This window comes from Helianthus annuus, chromosome 1 (genome assembly GCF_002127325.2).
Source record: "Helianthus annuus cultivar XRQ/B chromosome 1, HanXRQr2.0-SUNRISE, whole genome shotgun sequence".
NCBI lineage: Eukaryota > Viridiplantae > Streptophyta > Magnoliopsida > Asterales > Asteraceae > Helianthus > Helianthus annuus.
Window position 1 is genome coordinate 69,205,054 of NC_035433.2, and position 21,334 is coordinate 69,226,387.

The window sequence follows — 21,334 nt, forward strand, 5'->3', positions numbered from 1 at the left end:
AAATATGCGTGGTGTCGAAACCACTTTGAACGTCTCTGCTGAACCAAAAAGAGGAAAAAAGAAAAACAGGTTTACTGTATTGGGATGGCCAGCATGGGTTCGTGAAAACAACATCAAGATGGGTAAACTTTGCGTTTTAGAGTGGTATGAGGATATACCTACACTCTTTGTTAGGGATGTAATCAAAGAATAATGGGGTTAGTACCATAGATGAAAACCATTCAACCATTTTATATGGTAATTTTGGCTAACAAACGGTTTTCGCTATAAGTAGATAAGTAAGTAGCAATGGTTTTTTTGGAACATGTTTAAATATTTTGGTTTATGTTGGATGTTGGAATAGTACTTGACAACCTTTTTTGGTTTATGTTAACTGTTTAAATGTTTTGGTATATTTTACTTGTTTGAATATTTATTAAATTTGAATACTCATGTACAAAATATGACATCAGTTTACGATTATCAGTATTGTTACCTGTTGCAATACTACTTGACAACATGTTGGTTGCAAAAGTTGAAGGTACATGCAGATTATGAGATCTCCGAGAAGCGAAGTATAATTTTCGTTTTCTACGTCTATCTTTTGCCTCATTTTGCATGGTTTTCGGAATAGAAAACTCTAAAAGTTAATAACCATTGAATGAATGTTAGATGTATAAAGGTTAATTAAATAAATTAGTTTTACATATAGATCTATAATGTATATACATACATATAAATATGTTGTCAATCGACTAAAAGAAGATTAACAAATAATAACATAGATATCACCGCTTGTGATAATATCAGATGGTACGTGATTATAATATGGTAAACAACCAACACAAATCATTGGATTTCAAACCAAACACATGTGATAATTAAAAAAAACAAAACATTGTTTATTCATAATCAATCAACCGATATAGTGTTCAAAAAAGTAATTTAACACCAATCAAGAAGTAGTACGTAGAAGAAATAACGTTAAAAGACACAGTAATATCGAAGTAAATAAAAAGGATGATCCTTCATCTTAGAGTATCTAGTGTTTTTAAAAGATGTTAGGTATGACCTCCGAAATTACCAAAACTCCATTGTTCCTTTCGTAACGAAGCACATACGCACGACCACTAAGCAGACCAACTTGACGCATAAATCTCTCCCAGCCTCTGAAAGCATACCTTGGAGCTCCACGTGAAAGCTCGGAACGAATTTCCAAAACAACAGAAACACCATTCATAGTCTGAACGTTCATCGATTCAACATTATCTAACGGGACATTCTCAACAAAACGTTGTGGGAAACGCTACATCAAGTTTTTAAAAAATACATATCAGTGACAATAAATAAAGTTAAGCAGTAAAATCAACTTATGTTAGAGTACCACTGACTTACAAATCGATAAGTAAGGACCCACTCAAGCTCATATACATCGTTGACGGGTACAGGCGGGTTTCCGTGAACAGGCAGCTCTTCATCATCATATACTTGATTATCAACATTAACATCATTGTCATAATTAATATCTTCAATCGGAATTTGATCCTCAGTCTGGCTATGTTGATCACCGACTTCAATATCATTTTCTGCTTGATACTCTGGTTCAGGTATCGGTATTAGTTCAGGCAGTGGAATTCCAATTTCAGCAACTAAAGAACCATCACCGAGTAGACGGAAAACTATGAGATTAAATGTGTAAGTTTCAACTCTATGAAACACAAGGAAATCCCACTTAACCAACGACAAATCAGTTGAAATCTGTGAGAAGTCAAGGATGTAGTAATGAATATCCCATAACTTTTTAATCGTTACAGTCCTTTCTTGATTAGGAGCATAACGAATCGTGACATTATTTTCGAGAATATCATCATTGAAATTATGTTCCATGAATTTTTTTGGCAACCACTGCAAACAATTATAAAATATGTCAAATATTTTGGTAACATAAACCTGATAAAATATATAATAAACATAACACATTGGTGTAAGATTTTGAAAAACATACCAGATTTTTCGCTTCAGGAAACATCATTACATGGTAAAAACTATCCTTCACATTCAAATCACGGTCAATCTTGAAATGGTATATATGAAATGCGTTTGCAGAAAGGACCTCAAAAAAAATAAAATCTGTCTTTTCAATTCCAAGATCCGAAAAAACATTTGACCATCCATCACTGATAAAGCATCCGTTGGTCGTCGCTTTGATGTAAACATACCAGATTTGAGAACCTGTACTCAACCTGACATGCCCAACAGGAAAGCCAAAGTTTCGAACGGCATCATTGTAAAATGCAGGCAACGGCTGTAATATTTAAGAAAAATAAGTTGTCGGAAAAAAAAACAGTAATACGAATAAATTTAAATAAAACTTTTACCAGAGATGACGGTGACGCATCATAAATAATCTTCACAAACGCTGGAGCCATGACTGTATACACAATACAATAACAAAGCAAGCAAGTAAAACAAAGTTACATTATAAAAAGCAATTTCAAACATGTTTACATTCATAATTTCAAGGTATTACAATTTCAATCTTTTCATCTAAAGTTGACTTATAGAAAGTACATATGTATGAAACAGTAATAACTTAAACCTGTTACAATTTCAAGCTATCATCTAAACTTGAGTCCTACTAACTGCTTATGTAGCAAACTTAAGAAAACATTAATATGTTTACTAACTATATTAACTGCAAATCGATACAAAATCGACTATTCAATCAAAAACATACTCACAAAAACCCCTAAATTTTGCTACAGAATAAAGAACAAATAAACATGTATACATATTCAAGAATCGTACCTTAAAATAAACCTTCACAATTCGATTGACTGCCAACTCGTCGTGAACAAAAAGATATTGATTGATAAATCGATTAACGACCGAATCGATGTGAAAAAAGTTGAAGAACAGGTATGGATTTATACATCTAGGGTTTAAACATCTAGGGTTCATATTTTGGGTGATGATTGTAAACAGATATGAAAAATCGGATATATGGTAGACAGATTTGATAACCTTTGAGAGAAAGATGGAAACTTCAAGTTTCCTTATGACAATGAAAAAGAAAACAGGGAAGAAAACAAAGGCCGCCGAATGCATCTCCTTGCCTGTAATTGCCGCTCAAAATATTTTTTAGGGTTTAAATCACATGGGATATTATTTTGGTTTAATCAAATAAAACGAAATATTAAACATTTACACATTGACCCCTTAATAAAATCCAATAGTTAAACATACATTGACCCCTTAATAAAATCCAATAGTTACACATACATAGTAAGTCTAAATAAATTACAAAATTTACAACTTGAAAGTATACTTTCAAAACTCAACTATAACTTTCCAAATATTTCTTTGTAAACAACATTTTTTGTTTTATTCGTTGGACTTCCATCTTTGTCAGATATCAAAAGCTTGACGCCATCTCTTGTCTTTACTCTCGACAACGCAACATAAAGCTGACCATGTGAGAAAACGGGGTCTCTTAGGTACAGGCCAACTCTGGAAAGAGACTGCCCTTGACTTTTGTTAATAGTCATGGCAAAACAGACGGTTATGGGAAACTGCCTTCGTTGAAATTTGAAAGGTATTTTCTTGTCTGAAGGTATCATGCTAATTCTGGGAATGTAAGTTCTTGAACCAACATTACCTCCGGATAGTATCTCAGCCTCGATAACACGTTTTCCAAGACGCGTGATCTGAAGACGTGTACCATTGCATAACCCATTCTGCTGATCTATGTTTCTCAAAAGCATGACTGGGACACCCAACTTTAACACCAATCTATGATTGGGTAAGCCAGAAACTATCAAACTATTTAACACATCAGGATTATACAGATCTTGGTGTAATGGATCATTAATTTCCTCAGTTGGGCATAGAGTATCTGAGCTAAGATACTCTACTTCTTCACCGGGAAATAATGCAAGCAAACGATCATTGATACCATGTACAACCTCATTTTTAGGAGCAAGTATGGCTCTTTCAGAAAAGTAGTCACGATCTTTAAAACGGTTAAGAACTGATGGATACACAAAGTCAATCAAGCTTTGAATTGGATCAGTTGAATCGGTGATTAAAAGATCCTTTGGTATTTCTATAGTGGACTCGCCGTCGTTACCATCACCAATATTGCCTTCACCAATTTCAAGAAGCCATTTGGCAAAATCGTTTATCTCATCAATGTTTGAACTACTGCTTCCAACAGATAAACGCATGTTACGGGTCAATTTTAAAACCTTGCAAGTGGACCAAATGTAAGATGAACATAAAGAGGCGTGTACAATGTCCTGCCTTGTGCCGTTTTGTACAACCGGTAAGATTTGCCTAAAGTCACCACCGAAAACAATAGTCTTTCCACCAAAGGGAAGTTCAGAATTACGTGAATCGGAGACACTCAAAACATCTTTCAATGTACGATCAAGAGCTTCAAAAGCATGTTTGTGTACCATCGGTGCTTCGTCCCAAATAATCAACTTCGCTTCGTCTATAAGATTAGCGATTTCAGAATTAGGTTTGATATGACAAACGGAATCTTCAGTAAGATTAATCGGAATATGAAATTTTGAATGGGCGGTACGGCCTCGTGACAACAACAGCGATGCAATCCCGCTTGAAGCAACATTAACAACAATATGCCCATTGCATCTTATGGAAGCAGCTAAAGTTTTCCAAAGAAATGTCTTACCAGTACCACCGTATCCGTACACAAAAAAAACACCACCTTTCCCACGTCCAACAGCACTCATAATCTCGTTATACACTGCTCTTTGGTCATCATTTAAAGAATTATGAAGCTTATTAAATTCAGCGCTAACTTCGTCCTTATCCCAAGAAAGCTCCTCATTTATTAGACGATTACCCTCATATAATGTAGAATCTTCATCTGGAACAGGCATCGGTGAGAATCTATGCAAGCTGGATCCATTACGGATAAGATAGTTTTGAATCTTAGACAACGTAATATTCTTTAAACGCTCGTCAGAGACAGCAAAACCTACAACAAAAACTTAAATTAATATATTTAATAACATACTTTATACAACTATGGAAAAATATTTTTAAAAAAAAATTTAGGTGTTAAAAAATTAGTAGAAACTTATAAAAATGTTGTACCACTTAAACCAGAATCCTTCCGCATATTGTGTAAAATGTCCTCCGACAAAAACTCCCACGTCTTTTCCCAAACAATTTCTGGTCTTGATAGAGTATTAGACAAAAGGAGTGTACCGAACAATGAACGAAGATAATGACCATTTCCTGTAAAACTGGCCTCTTTAATACACTCAATGTATTCGTTGTCATCGTCTAATAGTCCACGAGCATAACATGCATCCCTAAAAGTAGGATAAACAACACCATCATAGGTTCTAATTTCTTCAAAAGATCGTGGACCCTTGACTTTGGTTAGAAGAATTCTAAGGTAATAAGCTTCACCAAGGGAAGGAGAAACTGAATAAAGTCTTCCAACAACAACATAATTTTTTCGCGGCTGCCAGCAACGATCCTTTAACTTCCAAACATACTTTGATGGAAACTCAACATACGTAAGTTTCGTTGTTTCAGGTTTTTTGTTCATGTTCATCCACTCCAAAAAAATAGATGAATTTACCTGAGGTTTGTTTAGAACATTTTCAATATCATCTTCACCACTGAAAACTACATTCTGCTGGCCTGGAAGATGAAATGGTAACCTCATAACAGATGGATACCGATAGTGAACTTCACATGCAAATATTCTCCAACTTGCTTCACATGCAGAAACATATCTTGCCTCGTAATATTCTTTTATTTCATCTTTCGGTATCTCCTCATCAATCCCTCTGTCTGAATCTATAACAACAACAGTGGCCCTATCTGGTCCTTTATTAATGTATTTAAATAAATACTTAATTGATCCTGCCTGATTGCACCACTCCACATTGATGTGCGCCTGATATCTTCTAAGAAGCCTTTTGTTGTATGGAACGACGCTCCTGTTGTCCAATGTCACACCCTTCTTAACAACCGTGTGACCATCGTCCCTTCGCCTATAAAGCGGAAATCCATCTGAATCAACAGATGTAGCCTCCAAAAACTTCTTTGGAAAATTCTTAGAACAACGGTTTCCTACCATGCATGGACATTTCAAGTTAGCATGTCCACATGGACCATGAATCATGAAATCACAGACCAGAGAATATAATTCAGGGTCTTCAGTTTTATCAGGAATCTCAGCTGAGATAAAAGGATCAATATGTTCAACAGTTGGAACCTTATGATCAGCTTTCATAAAAACACATAGATGAGCATGTGGCAGACCACGCTTTTGAAATTCTACGGTGTAAACAACTGTCAAAAATAAATAAAATGTTAACAAATACAAATAACATAGATGAAAAAAAATATTAAATTCCACGTACCAGCATTAATATCGCCAAGAAATTTTTTTTCCTTAAGGTTTTTTATCAATGAATCAAGCTTCATCTTAAACAATCTACAAAGAATGTCGGGTCTGTCTTCAGGCTTAACTGATGTGTCACCAATAAACCTTACCATCTCTGGCCATTTCGGATTACAGGTGATAGTTATGAAAAAATCAGGATACCCATACTTCCTACATAAAGCCATAGCATCAAGGTAATTTTGCATCATATATCGAGCTCCACCAGTAAAGGAAGACGGTAATATCACAGGTTTTCCAGTATGAGACAGATCAGTCTGGCCACCTTGCTGAACAATTCTTAGGCTGTTAAAGGATTCGCATCGTAATTTGGTTTGCTGAAATCTTATGTAGTTTAGCCGCTCGCTTTCAATCATTGTGTATGCATCGACTATAAACTGCTGATACAACCTCCTCGCATTAAGGATTAGAGAGAATTTGTTGTCCCTATCCTGCATCCTATAAGCAAAGAACTCTCTCATTGTGCAATTTGGACGTGTCTTCTTTGTGTTCGGACCAAAATCTCTATGAGGAATGTTAATCCTATATCCATCATCACCATAAGGAAAAAGAATTGGATATTGTAAAGCAAGGTATGAAGGATGTAACTCGCTAATACGTTTAAGAACTCCTGACTGCTCTTCGACAATAATATCACGTTGTTCCACACTTTGATTTTCATCGCCAACAATTAAAGCAGCAATTTCGGATGATGTAGGTAAATTGTAAGTCCTGCCATCTTTATCTCTTTGATAAATCAACCGAAGCCTAAGAGAAACATTGGGTTTCTCATGAAGATGGTTTCTAACCATGCGATATGTTTTTACCAACATATTTTTTGAATCTAACATGTCAGTTAGATACTTTATGAATTTATCGTCAAGCTCTTTTGATCTGGAAGATGTCTGAGTCGTTGAGTCACTGGGATAAAAATCAAAGATAATTAATAATATGTATAAAATACATTGAAAATATTTAAATATAGAAAAAAATGGGATTAAAAAGAAAGATGGTGATCAAAAGTAACATACCCAAATAAGGTCTTCCTATTGGACAGCTCATTTTCGGTATCGTAAATATAAAGTTGAGAAAACTTTGGTTGGTCACCGGGTTTAGGAAGAAGGCTACCCATACTATGCGCATTCTGACCGCTAATTCTATAAACAAAAGGAGCATTACCTTTGTTTATCTTAGTATCCACTTTTCCTCCCATAGAAGTAAAGGAAAACATTGAATTGTAACGTCGAATATTCTTTAAGAAAAACTTGCTATCTGAATCTAAAGATCGAAAAAGCATCTGGTAATATGGGTCAGATTCTTTATAATCAGGTAAGTCAACTTTGCCATAAGCACAACATAAGGAATATGTCCGCTGTTGAAGTGTAATACGACCCTTTCCAGCTTCAGTTTGCCACAACTTTGCATAGCATAACCCACAACAAACAGATTGGTCTCCATGGTCAAGGTAATCTGCACAGTTAAATTCCAAATTTAACGTTTAAGAATGTAAAAATACAATATTAAGATTTAATATTGCTTACCTTTAGAGGTGCCTTTCCGGAGGTCTTTAATATCTTGTTGAACAACATTTTCATCATCAGAATCAAGATCAGCCATTCGTATGGGTTCTATTTCGATTGGTGTATGCGTCAACTTACGCCTTCCAGAAGACATCCTTTTAACAGAAGACAAATCCGCCTTCATAGCTGTAGCAGTTCGTTTACTCACAATCCGCGGAGTAATAGAATAACATTCTGTCAGTGGTAAAGTAGATGACGTTGCAACAGTGTCTGTTGTAACAAATAAAACATTATTAAACAAAAGGTATATTTTATGTAGACAATAAATTGTTTTCTGAAAAATGTATAATTTATAAACATACCGGGAGAAATACGGTTCAAAGAAGACATAGCATTAGTAAACTATGACGGATTACGATTTTCTGAATGTATATTTGTAATACACGAAGATGGTGTTACGTTTTCTTTGTTTGCGGTGTTCGAACTTCGAACAAACTTAGAAGAATTTTGCAATACTACATTGGTCTTTCCATTCAAAGTTAAATCCGACCCAGATGTAGAATTAACCATTCTTGAACAAATGCTACCGGTTCCTAAAAAAAAAATATAACAAATTTCATATTACAAATAAACATAAAAAAAATAATATTATGATATATCATAGTTATAAAGATAATAGAAAAACATATATAATTTAAAGCCATATTTTTTTTTACAAACCTGGTAGTATGTTAGATATATTTGACAACGGTGTACGATTGGGTGTTGTAGAAGGGTGTAACACATCTTTTCCGTTCTTCTTAATAGTATTAGGTGTTAAACTGGAAGTTTGGCCGTTTAGGGAAGTATTTAAACGATTTCCTAAAAAAAAATAAACACATTAGTGTTAGTAAACTAATAATAAAAACAGTTTCGTAAGATGCAAAACAATATTGATGTACTAATAACATGGTATTAACTAAAAGAATAGTAACTTAAAGGAATAACTGGCGAACCATCTGTAGGCAATATTCTGTTTGAAGAATTAGGTGTTATGTTTTCTTTGTTCTTTAAATTAATCCGTGTTCCTGATGAAGATGATGAATCCAATTTCGATGGAATAAAACTTGGATTAAACTTTGATCTCTTACTATCAAGATATTGTTTTCTTAACCTACGCCTTCTTTTTGCCTCGGCAACTACAGTGAGCATAATGGTTAAAGCAATAAAATATGAAATTACATAATCAGATTAGTAATGCCTATAATAATAGTTAGAAAACCATTAAGAAATTTAGAAAAAATAAAGAGTAATAATAAAAAATAAGTAACCTTTGAGAAAATAAGGATGAACTTGTGTAGTACATCTTGATCTCTTATTATCAAGATATTGTTTTCTTAATTTTCTTCTATGTCTGGCCTCGTGAGCTACAATTAAAACATAATTAAAGAGGAGAAGAAAGAAGTAATAAAAACAAAATAGAGATTAAGTTTAAGAATGTAATAGTAAAGTTCGAATTAAATAAAATACTAAATTACCTTTCATAACGTAAGCTAACCAACGTGTATAATCTGAAAGATATTGGAAACATCATAAATTAATTAATATATTGAATTAATTTTAAATGTACTATGTTTTAGTTAAAAAAAAAAACAACAACACTTACAATCGTTCATAACGGCATTCATGGAAGGTTCGGAAGAAGATGAATATTGATGTTTAAACATATTATCCATTTTCTATACAGCAAAATAAATGTAAAATGAAACATTATAACTTACTGCTGGAATTTAACATGTCAAAGTTTTTTATTTAAAAATATTTACTAATAACAAAAATATATAATATGTAGCAAACATCAAAATAGGTGTAAATGATATATCAACAAATTAGGATACATATGCATAATAGTTGAACATTCACAAACTTACTGGATGTATAAAAGTGTGATGAAAAAAGAAATAGATGTTGAGATTAATCTGAATGACTCTTGAAAGAACGTTGAAGATGAAATGAAGAAATGACTATTTTTTTTTGGTTTTATAGAGATAATCTATTTTTGGAATTCTATAATAGTAATGAATGTAAATTACATAAAATGGAAATGATTACTTTAAATATAGACATAATCAAAAATATAATAAATTTGTTTAATTACCTTAAATGATTTCCTTAAATGAATAACAAATTTCCGAAATATTTGAATAAAACAATCATATAAAGGTATAAATATTACCGGTTAAAGTATACACATATTTGCAATAATTTTTTTAATCTACATCTTATGAGTAGATTACTAAATTAAGTAATGTAGATTACTAAACATTATTTAGAACGAAACTAAAAAACAGTCAAATAAGTATGTCATATTGCTTAAGCAAACCATATAAACTTTATAAACAACAACCATCATAACAATTCAAAACGGGCTGCTAATTTCTTACAATATAGACTTGTTTTATGTACTAACTGTCCAAATTAGAACATATCTAACATCTGAGTTCCACAACATTACAAAGCTACTATTAAGTAATAACCAACATGTTGCCAAAACATCTAAAGTCCAAACTAACGACCACACTTGCAAACAGTCACGCACGGCCTCTTTTCTTTGAAGGTTTGTGAACAACTTTGGTCAACATCAAAAGCTGAGAAGACTTCACATATTTAAAGAAAAGAGTAGCGCCAATGGGTATTTGATTTGATTTCAAGAATCTCGTCCACTTGGACAAACCATACCTGTAAACATCACCATTCCTTTCCGCTAACGTCTTGATGTTTGTTACCTCACATCTAAGGTTTTTTACCGAAACTTCAGGCAGGTTGTCAACAGAAAGACACAAATCATCCGAAACAGGACACGGTAAACGCTGAATACATAATAAAAAAGAAAAATTTCAAATTAATATGTAACATATAATTATTAGCAACATACGAAATAACACAAAATTTAATAACATTCAAGCACATACCAATCGATCTTCTGCTACCTTCGTGAATTCAATGAATGAATCTGTTTTTCTCGTTTTCAAATTAGAACGTTTACGGCAAACAGGTACGGGTTCAACGGCCGTGAGCTTATCAACAACAGCTTCTTTTTTGTTTCCAATCTTTGAACGGGTACGATGAGCAATTACAGACTCATGTGACTGAATGATAACTGAGTCACATTTCTTATGGGCCTAATCAGTCCAAATAAAATAAAATTAGTTTGTATTGTAAGATAACATTTTAAAAGTAAAAAATGCATATATGATACTATACCTTCAACTTTCGCGGCAAAACAGATTGACGAACATCAACTGTATTGTTCATAATGGGCTATAAAGGTAAATAAATACATAAGTTACGAACTATTTGAAATAAATAAGACTTTCAGCAGAACTCACATCAGAAACAACTGTGGAGCACAGAATCGGTTCATTCACCATAACATCTTTTGGTATCAAAAAGCTGTCGAGATCCATGTCACTCATGCTTTTGTCCTGAAAAAAGCAAAACATAAATTTCAAAAGTAATATAAACACATTCAGTAAAATTAAAAAATAATAGTTTAAGTAGGACAAATACAACCTTTAAAGATATGTCTTCATTAACATTAACAACAGTTTTCGCCTTCGGGTCATCCTACAAAAGATACAACATTAACATTCGTAAAACAATAACTAAAGGGAAAATAATTATAAAAATTTTAAAAAATTTTCAATTTGTTAAATTAACACAAACCTTCATAGTTGAATCTACATCACAATCAACACTTGATTTGCCCTTGCCTTCAGTTTTTGAAACCGAATTCTCTTTGAACTACATATCAAAATAATTTTTTGTTTAACAAAATAGTAACAATTATTATTTAAAAAATAAATGAAAAAATGTAACCAAAAGTACCTTCCTTTAAGGTAAATAAATACATAAGTGACAAACTAATTGAAATAAATAAGACTTTCATAACAACTCACATCAGAAACAACTGTGGAGCACAGAACCGGTTCATTCACCATAACATCTTTCGGTATCAAAAAGCTGTCGAGATCCATGTCACTCATGTTTTTGTCCTGAAAAAAGAAAAACATAAATTTCAAAAGTAATATAAACACATTCAGTCAAATTAACAAACAATAGTTTAAGTAAGACAAATACAACCTTTAAAGATATATCTTCATTAACATTAACAACACTTTTCGCCTTCGGGTCATCCTACAAAAGATACAACATTAACATTCGTAAACGAATAAATAAAGGGAAAATAATTATAAAAATTTAAAAAAAAACAATTTCTTAAATTAACACAAACCTTCATATTTGAATCTACATCACAAACAACACTTGATTTGCCTTTGCCTTCAGTTTTTGAATCCCAATTCTCTTTGAACTACATATCAAAATAATTTTTTGTTTAACAAAATAGTAACATTTATTATTTAAAAAATAAATGAAACATGTAACCAAAAGTACCTTCTTCTTAAGGTCTTCCATTTCAAGTAGAGATGAGAAAAAGGTATCAAACTTGGCATCGTCCTCATCCTATATAATTAAGAATGAATAAAATATGTGTCAAAATACAACATAAAAATATTTATAAAATCTGTTAATTAATTTCCTTATAATATACAGAATTACATTGAACATATCTTCAAAACTTGCCAAATGAGCTTTTACTTGTTCACTTTCCACAACAACATCTTCTTCAATGACAGTTCCAGCATCAATACACTCCTCTTTTTGTGCAGTCTAAATATAAAATTAACAAATAACAATGTGTTAAATGATTTATGTAATTCTAAGATATACTGGATAAGTAAAGAATACTGTACTTTTATAATTCTAACCTCGAAAGCAAATTCATCACAATCGTCAACATAGATTGGGTCGTCCAAAACTACTAACTCAACCCTGTTGTTCTGAATTTGAGTACCGGTTTGATGATTAAATACTGAAAGCTCGAAGACTTTATTTCCATGCAGTGAGAAAACAAAGGTACATCTCCTGTCTAAGGCAAGTTCGTTTATCATCTCCGAACATCCATGACTAAAAACACATCTGTCACTTAAGCCGTCCATGTTAACGTTCCAAAACCTATCTCCTAAATACAGAGTTGATTGACCACCTTTGAACGTCTTTCCATAAAATTGCTTCCAATACTCATCTGCCATTACCTGCATATGATGTGATAATTAGTATTAAAAATTACATTAAATACCAGTATACAGACATAACAAATTATTCAACATACAAATATTATAAGATACTACTTACAATAACATCTTCGTGAGGGTTGATATTGGATATGAACATGTTTTTATGAACACATAATTTAAAGACCATTAAAAAAAATGAGGTTGGTCCATAAGTCTGAAACATAAGATAGTCATCTTTTCTAACAGAAGTATCCCTAACCAATTTGGTGAATCCATCAGCAAGAACAGGGCCAACATCAGTTTTTTTTACTCTTACAAACCATATATTGTCACCATCAACAATCTTAACTGAATCTTTGTAAGGTGGGTGGTCTCCCCAAACCATTGATGCAAAGTCATTAGGTATTTCCTATGAGTTAAAAAAATCGAATAAATTATCAGTTTACATAATATATATATAATTATAAAACAGTAGAATAACAATAAACGTACCCAAAAAATCGGGAAATCTTCATCTATTAACTTTAGAAATGAAGGAGTGTTATGCAATGGGTCGATACCTGAAATTAATATATTAAAGTTTATCAAAAACATTGGATTACTATTAACGCAAAAAAATATAAAACAGCAAAAAATTCCAAAAAATAAAGAAAAATTATCAACAAAATCTGTATTTTTTAAAAAAATTATCATCAACATTAAAAAGTAAGATCTGCAGAAAGGGTTATGACCAAAAACAAACATAAGATCTAACAGACAATAAGCAGTAAATTTACCTACTATTGTTGAAAGATTCATCATCTAAAAGGATCACCAGCTATAGAATTATCTGCAATTATGTATAAAAAAGTAACAACAATAAACATTATTGTCTGGCAAATGGGTTTTGCAAAATACAAAATTGATATAACCAATAAACATATAAAGAATACATTTAACTTCGATTGTTCAAATATTGCTCATTTTTAACTATTATCGTCTTCAGTATTTTGATAATCCGATTTAGGGTTTCTAAGCATCAAGAAGGAACATAAAAATAACAAAAAAAATAAAATAAATCAAATAAATCCGAATACACATAAAACAATAAGCAAGTATCAAATTTCATTACATACCTGATGATTGTGTAGAACAATCTACAAAAAAAATACAAAAAATAAATCATTAACATCTGCCGGTTTAGATTTAAAGATAAAAAAACTGGATATGTGATGTTATAACATAAATAAAGAGTATTAACATTAATCAAGTAGATTTACCGATGAAGTTTTAACAGATTCGACACCAAAGATGTAAAGCGGATTTGGATTTAGAACACAGAACCAGCGGTCGCACACAAAGAGAAGAAAGAAAAATTAGGGTTCAATGATTGAGAAGAAGTTTATATAGGATCCATATTGTAAGTCGGTTTGTTTGGTAAAGAATGAATCCGACCCAAAGATCATCGGATCCCGCGTGTAATGGTTGGTGTTTGATGAAGTAGATATTTTCCCACTCAAAATAAAGGTTCACTAAACAAATGGTTGCCACGTCATCAAAATGGCTTCACCATTCAAGGACAAATAGCCCAAATCATCTGCTTTATTAATATATATAGATAGATACCTTTTTAAATAAATTTAACAAAGCAGCATCTATTTTCTATTTCTTTTTCAGAAATACATAGTTTCAACAAATGTGATACGACAAAATACATAATGTTATAGATAAAATACAAGTGTTTTTCTGTATTATTTGTAAAGAGGAGAATGATAATAAACATTTTACTTTTAGCAATGCGAAACAAGAGATCATTTAAATGTTAGAGCTATGTAAATATAAGTGATAAAAACTAAAAATTTTGCACTTATCAACTTATCTAGTCTCATATTTATGATATATTTTTGTAAATATTTATATGTGAAATAACTTCTAATTAAATCAGGAGTAAACTATAATTTATGTCCCTACGAAATGTCCATAATAACACTGTTACTCACATAGTTTTATTTTTTGCATTATCATCAAATATTTTCATTATTGTTTCAGTTTAAATATTTTCATTTTGCTATCTACATTCAGTTACATCATAGTATATTTTTAGTTATTAAGTTATAGTATGTCATCCGTTTTTCAAAACTGTGTTACCCGACTAGCACACCACACTCACAGATTCAATATTCAAAAGAAATATATTTTCTGTTCATGCATTTTTTTATAAACAGGGCCATCCCTGAGAGCTCGAGGGCCTTCAAAGGTCTGTGCGAATAGAAAAAAATGGTCCATGTGTTTTCAAATAAGTACATGTTAACCTTAGTAATAAATAATAAGAATTAACATAAACAAACTATTAAAGAATTTAATATAAACAAAAAATTAACTTAAATAAACATTTTAGTAAAATAAAACAACTAAAAGTAATAAAAACAAATCAAATAAAAAAGAATATAAATATCTATATATATTGGGCTATAAAGTCAATATTTTTAGAACTTTTTTCTTCTTCGTTATGTTTGGGCTTTAGGGCATCAAGCTTGAACAAATGAAAAAAAAAAAAAAAAAAAACGAAGAAAACAAAATGCTACCATGTCTCAAACCAGAGTATTGACAAGTACGCATAGAACCATTAGAGTTACATCAATGTTAATGTTTCATCTGAGACTGTAAATATTTTACATATACATACATCGAAAGAAATTTTCATAGGCCCTGAAAATTTTAGATCATGTTCGATGACACACTCTGTACACCTTCTCGGACGGCCAATCTTGATAAAAGAAAAGAAAAGAAAAAAAGTAGGTTGGTTGTTAGAAAATTATTTTGTATTCATGCATTATTTTGTATTCATGCATTATTTTGTTGTATATAAAAACTTTTTGTTGGTAAGTGGAATGGTAAGATTATTATTTTCTATTTAAGAGTTAAGACTGCTCCACCCGCCTTGTTTCCTTTTAAGATTTTTATTCTGGTCAACTAAGAATAAAGGGGTCAGGTCAACTCTGTTGCCACCTCGATCTTTCGTTCCCAAATCAAACCCTAGGTTTATATAATGTAAAACCACCAGCTACCCTTCGCAAATTTTCCTTTTATGTTTCTGTAGATCTCCTTCTCCACCAAACAGCTGCTTCGAGGTATGTGATCAACACTTTAGTTATGAATTTCGTGATCTTTAGGTTTGATTTGTTGATTATTTACTAAGTTGTGATCGTTAGGTTTGATTTGTTGATTATTTGCTAACTTCGTGATTATTAGGTTCGATTTATTGATTGTTTACTTAAGTTCGTGATTTATTAGGCTTGATTTGTTGATTATTTACTTAAGTTCGTGATCATTAGGTTTTATTTATTGATTATTTACTAATTTTTGCGATCATTAGGTTCGATTTATTGATTGTTTGATAATTTCGTGATCATTAGGTTCGATTTATTGATTGTTCGATCATTTCGTGATCATTTGGTTTGATTTGTTGAGTATTTACGAAATTTGTGATGATTAGGTTCGATTTATTGATTGTTCGATCATTTCGTGATCATTTGGTTCGATTTGTTGAGTATTTACGAAGTTCATGATCATTAGGTTTGATTTTTTGATTGTTCGATAAGTTCGTGATCATTAGGTTAGATTTATTAAGTATTTACGAAGTTCGTGATCATTAGGTTTGATATTTTTGATTGTTCGATAATTTCGTGATCATTAGGTTTGATTTTTTTGATTGTTTGATAAGTTCGTGATCATTAGGTTAGCTTTGTTGAGTATTTACGAAGTTCGCTATCATATAGGTTTGATTTTTTTTGATTGTTCGATAATTCCGTGATCATTAGGTTTGATTTATTTGTTACTTGCTAAGTTCGTGATCATTAGGTTTGGTTTACTGATTATTTACGAAATTCTTGATTTATTAGGTTTGATGTATTAATTGTTTACTAACTTTGCGATCCTTAGGTTCGATTTGTTGATTATTCACTAACGTTGTGAGCATTAGGCCCCGTATGTTGATTATATACCAAGTTCGTGATCATTTGGTTCCGTTTGTTGATTATTTACTTACATAGCGATCATTAGGTTCCGTTTGTTGATTATATACCAAGTTTGTGATCATTTGGTTCGATTTATTGTTTACTAACTTCCTGATCATTTGGTTGGATATATTGATTATTTACAAAGTTTCTATCATCAGGTTCAGTTTATTGATTATTTAGTGTTACATCCTTTGTTTTTACTGGATTCAAGAGATATTTACTGATTAGACCTTACGATTGTATGAATCTGCGATTTTTGTTTGATGATTTGGCTTCTACAGTTCTATTATTCAGCTTGATCGTGCTTTTTTCGTTACATATTTCTATTGATTGATTATTCATGTATTTATTGTTTTGCACTTTAAGATATTATATTTATCATGCACACGGAGTTAGTCATGAATTACGTTGTTGAATTTGTGGAAGTTGGGAAGATGATTTGTTTTTTTTTTTTTGTATATGTTTTGCATTCTATAAATTGTTTGTAAAAATTGTAGTTTAATACTTGTGATGCTTTGATCTAGAACTAGAGGATACTAAGAGTTGAATTTTTCTGGTTACTGATGATTTAGGTGTCATCCTGCTTGTTGAAATAGAAGCTTAGATGGTTATGGAATCGAGAGATGACGAATATTTGGATTACTTAAATGGTTTCTCTTTGGAGGACGAGAGCATCTCGCCTCTCTTTGGTCCGGCTCCTGGTCTTACCAACGGATACAGATTCAGAAACGAACGTTTAGATTTCAGTTTCTTAGAAATGCCTAAATCAGCACCAAATCCCTGCACTTCAGATCTATCTCCATGTGTTCCTTCAGCATCTGACTATCCCGATGGGTTTGGTGACTGTGTCATCAAGTTCATAAACCAGATGCTTGTGGATGAGGACATGGAGTCCAAACAAAGCATGTTCCATGATCCGTTAGCTTTACTAGAAACCGAGAGATCGTTCTACGAAGCCCTAGGTGAGCAATACCCTCATCCACATGAAGAGAACTTTTTCAGTAGTAGTATAAGTGAGTACAGTACAAACAGTAGCACAACTGGTAGCAACACCAATGATTCTCACTGGTCCGGTGGTGATTCGCTCGAGACCAAATCATCAGCTGTACAAACTCCTTCTCTTGAATACCCTTTGCTGTCTTCTTTCAGCTCTACCACCAGTGTTACTAACGATGGCGCGTTTGACTCGTTGACGAGTGCACAGCTCGTCGAAAATATATTCAGTGATAGTGAGTCTGTGTTGCAATTCAATAAAGGGATGGAGGAAGCTAGTAAATTCATTCCTTCGATTAAACCGCTGGTAATCGATTTGGATCAATACAACTTGCCTTCACGTTCACGAGATAACACGTCTTCGGAGGTTACGGTTATCAAGGAAGAGATTGTGGAGACCGATAATAACTCATACAGGGGAAGAAAACATTACCAAATTGAGGATAACGGTTACGAGGAAGAAAGAAGTAGCAAGCAATCTGCGATTTATGTCGAAGAAGTTGTATCTGAAATGTTTGATAGAGTTGCTCTCTGTACCGATCCCGGTGGTCCGTCAATGTCTGCTTGTGAAGAACCACCTAAATCCGTAACGAAGAAATTTCAGAAAGGTCAATCGTACGGGAATAGCAGCGGTTGGATTACGCGTTCATGGGGAGGAAGTTCAGGCGAGCTTATGGATGTCAGGACTCTGTTGGTCAACTGTGCACAGTCGGTTGCTGCTAATGACCGTTTGACTGCGATAGACCAGTTGAAACAAATAAGACAACATGCTTCTCCTGTAGGTGATGCTCCACAACGCTTAGCTCATATCTTTGCTACTGGGCTCGAGGCCCGCTTAGCTGGCACTGGTTCTCAGCTTTACGCTACCAAAAGTGCCATGACGATCTCAGCTGCTGAAAAGTTAAAAGCATATCAAGTTTGTCTTTCTGTCTGCCCGTTCGAGAAAATCGCCATTTTTTTTGCTAATAAATTGCTATACGATGTAGCTTTTACGTCATCCACCCTTCATATTATCGATTTTGGTATTGCGTACGGTTTCCAGTGGCCGGTTCTTATTAAACATCTTTCACAGAGGCCCGGTGGGCCACCTAAGCTACGGATTACCGGAATCGAGCTCCCGAAACCTGGTTTTAGGCCAGCTGAAGGGGTACAGGAAACCGGGCGGCGTTTGGCTGATTTTTGCGCGAAATATAACGTCCCGTTTGAGTATAACGCGATAGCAACTCATCACTGGGAGTCTATTAAAGTTGAAGAGTTAAAGCTTCAGAGAAACGAGTGCCTTGCTGTTAACACTGTAATTCGATTCAAGAACTTGCTTGACGAATCAGTTACGGTTGATAGCCCGCGTGACGGTGTTTTGAAACTGATAAGAGATATGAAACCCGACATTTTTGTTCAAACTGTAGCAAATGGATCTTACAACTCGCCGTTTTTCGTCCCACGTTTCAAGGAAGCTCTTTTTCATTTTTCTTCTATGTTTGATATGTTCGATGCTACATTAGACCGTAATGATGAACAACGGCTGAATTTCGAAAAGGAGTTTTTTGGGCGTGAAGCTATAAACGTGATTGCATGTGAAGGTGCCGAGCTGGTTGAGCGGCCTGAGACGTACAAGCAGTGGCAAGAACGACTCTCACGGGCTGGGTTCAAGATCAAACCGCTGAACCATGAAATTGTGTCGAAACTGAGGGCTAGTATGAAATCAGGGTATCATAGAGATTTTGTGTTTGATGAAGACGGTGAATGGGTGTTACAGGGGTGGAAAGGTCGGATTTTGATGGCTAGTTCGTGTTGGGTGCCTGCATAGGAAGCCTTGTTTGATCTGATATGTTATGGTATATGCTAATGTACTAGGATTGTTGTAGAAACGTAATCAACTGTAACTGAAGTTTTGTCTGTAAGTTATCTCGGTTTGTAGTTTGTTTTAGACTTTTAGATAGGGGTGTGCATGGTTCGGTTATTAGCATTAACTGAAACCATTACCGAAGTTATCAATTAATCGGTTAATTTATGGGTTTTTGGTTCCGTTAATAACCAAACCAAACAAGGGCCAAGTTTTTTACTTAGAAATACATGTAATGGATGTATAAATATATGAAACAGTTGTGTGAATACATAAAATGGAGGTATAAATAAATGAAATGGAGGGATAAATACATGAAAGGGAGGTATAAAAGCTAGAAATATATGAAAATATAAATGGTTTGTTTCTGTTCGGTCGGTTAGTTCGGTTTCGGTTACAGTTCATGGTTCAGCCTGGCTGTGAAGGGTTCTACTTATTTATTAAAGTTTTATTTGAATCTAAATGTCATTGTAAAACCCGAAGGTTTTAATTCATGATAAATGTATTTGTCATAGAATAAGTTACAAAATTTTCATAAAACTTCATATACTTTGTCTTTTGTTAAGTAAAAGATGTGGTAAAGTAGGTGTATGGTTGCTATAAGGAAGGTTAGTAAAACAGATGTATGTGAGGGTGGAGGGTATCCTTTTAGCATGAAGGATTTTGGCAAGTGGAGTAACTAAAATTTAGTCTATGTGGTATTTAATTTAACAAACTAAAATTTGGTCTATGTGGTATTTAATTTGCCATATGTTGTGGCAAGAAGGTTTGCATCCATACTTTGGCCTACTGAAAAAAAATACAAAGGAAATAGGCAAGTGAAGTATGTGAAGTAATGAGACAACTCTATACTGTGTGGTTGAACAAGTGAAGCATGTGAATTGTGAAGCAATAAGACAGCTCCATACCGTGAGCTTGGGCAAGTGAAACATGTGAAGCAATGAGACAACTCCATACCAGTGGCGAAGCTTGAGATTTCCGACCGGGAGGTCGAAAACGTATATACCAAAAATTCCTATAAGACCCGGGGGGGGGCGTATATATTCAAAAATTTCTATACGGAAACTATATACTCTCCATACTGAGCGAAAAGTTCAGGGGGTCGGCCGCCCCTTCCCGCCCCCCACAAAGCTACGCCCTTGCTCCATACCATGAGATTGGACATGTGAAGCAAGGATACTATCCAGCCTAAATGGATATTACGTATGCCAGAGAATATGACAAGGACATGCAAAATGAGGCTAAGCAGAATGCATGGTTATCACATAATCCGTATGCTATCCATGCTCTCGTGTGTCAAACCGACCATGAACAAAATGTGTTGCTAGCGGTCCTACCTTTTTGTCATCTCCGTATAGTAAGTCATGCAAGCCGTAATATGAACGCAATGTGATTGTTAAGCCATTGAAGAGCATAAGAGGAATACCATAGTATGGGTTCCACACATCTTTTTT

General features: G+C 33.3%; 4 protein-coding genes across 4 annotated transcripts; 1 reads left to right on the plus strand and 3 right to left on the minus strand.

The window, feature by feature from the left end:
• Window positions 1-3,320: 3,320 nt before the first annotated feature.
• LOC110885572 lies at window positions 3,321-9,644 on the minus strand. Its single transcript, XM_022133274.1, has 11 exons — window positions 9,575-9,644; window positions 9,447-9,479; window positions 9,240-9,335; window positions 8,925-9,107; window positions 8,650-8,790; window positions 8,373-8,522; window positions 7,951-8,199; window positions 7,441-7,879; window positions 6,390-7,330; window positions 5,104-6,318; window positions 3,321-4,984 (listed from the first exon to the last, which is right to left on the minus strand). The coding sequence occupies exons 1-11, from the start codon at window positions 9,642-9,644 to the stop codon at window positions 3,321-3,323; spliced, it is 5,181 nt and encodes a 1,726-aa protein (XP_021988966.1).
• Window positions 9,645-10,409: 765 nt separating this feature from the next.
• On the minus strand, window positions 10,410-11,375 carry LOC118490330. Its single transcript, XM_035987881.1, has 4 exons — window positions 11,298-11,375; window positions 11,173-11,229; window positions 10,881-11,090; window positions 10,410-10,778 (listed from the first exon to the last, which is right to left on the minus strand). Exons 1-4 carry the CDS (start codon window positions 11,373-11,375, stop codon window positions 10,500-10,502), a joined length of 624 nt encoding a protein of 207 aa, XP_035843774.1. The 3' UTR covers window positions 10,410-10,499.
• Window positions 11,172-12,419, minus strand: LOC118481748. The gene is made up of 7 exons (XM_035976978.1): window positions 12,364-12,419; window positions 12,203-12,280; window positions 12,052-12,105; window positions 11,868-11,963; window positions 11,635-11,712; window positions 11,298-11,535; window positions 11,172-11,229 (listed from the first exon to the last, which is right to left on the minus strand). Exons 1-6 carry the CDS (start codon window positions 12,382-12,384, stop codon window positions 11,377-11,379), a joined length of 486 nt encoding a protein of 161 aa, XP_035832871.1. The 5' UTR covers window positions 12,385-12,419; the 3' UTR covers window positions 11,172-11,229; window positions 11,298-11,376.
• A 3,560-nt stretch (window positions 12,420-15,979) lies between these two features.
• Window positions 15,980-20,103, plus strand: LOC110910003 (scarecrow-like protein 14). The gene is made up of 2 exons (XM_022154721.2): window positions 15,980-16,156; window positions 17,617-20,103. Exon 2 carries the CDS (start codon window positions 17,649-17,651, stop codon window positions 19,842-19,844), a length of 2,196 nt encoding a protein of 731 aa, XP_022010413.1. The 5' UTR covers window positions 15,980-16,156; window positions 17,617-17,648; the 3' UTR covers window positions 19,845-20,103.
• Window positions 20,104-21,334: the final 1,231 nt, after the last annotated feature.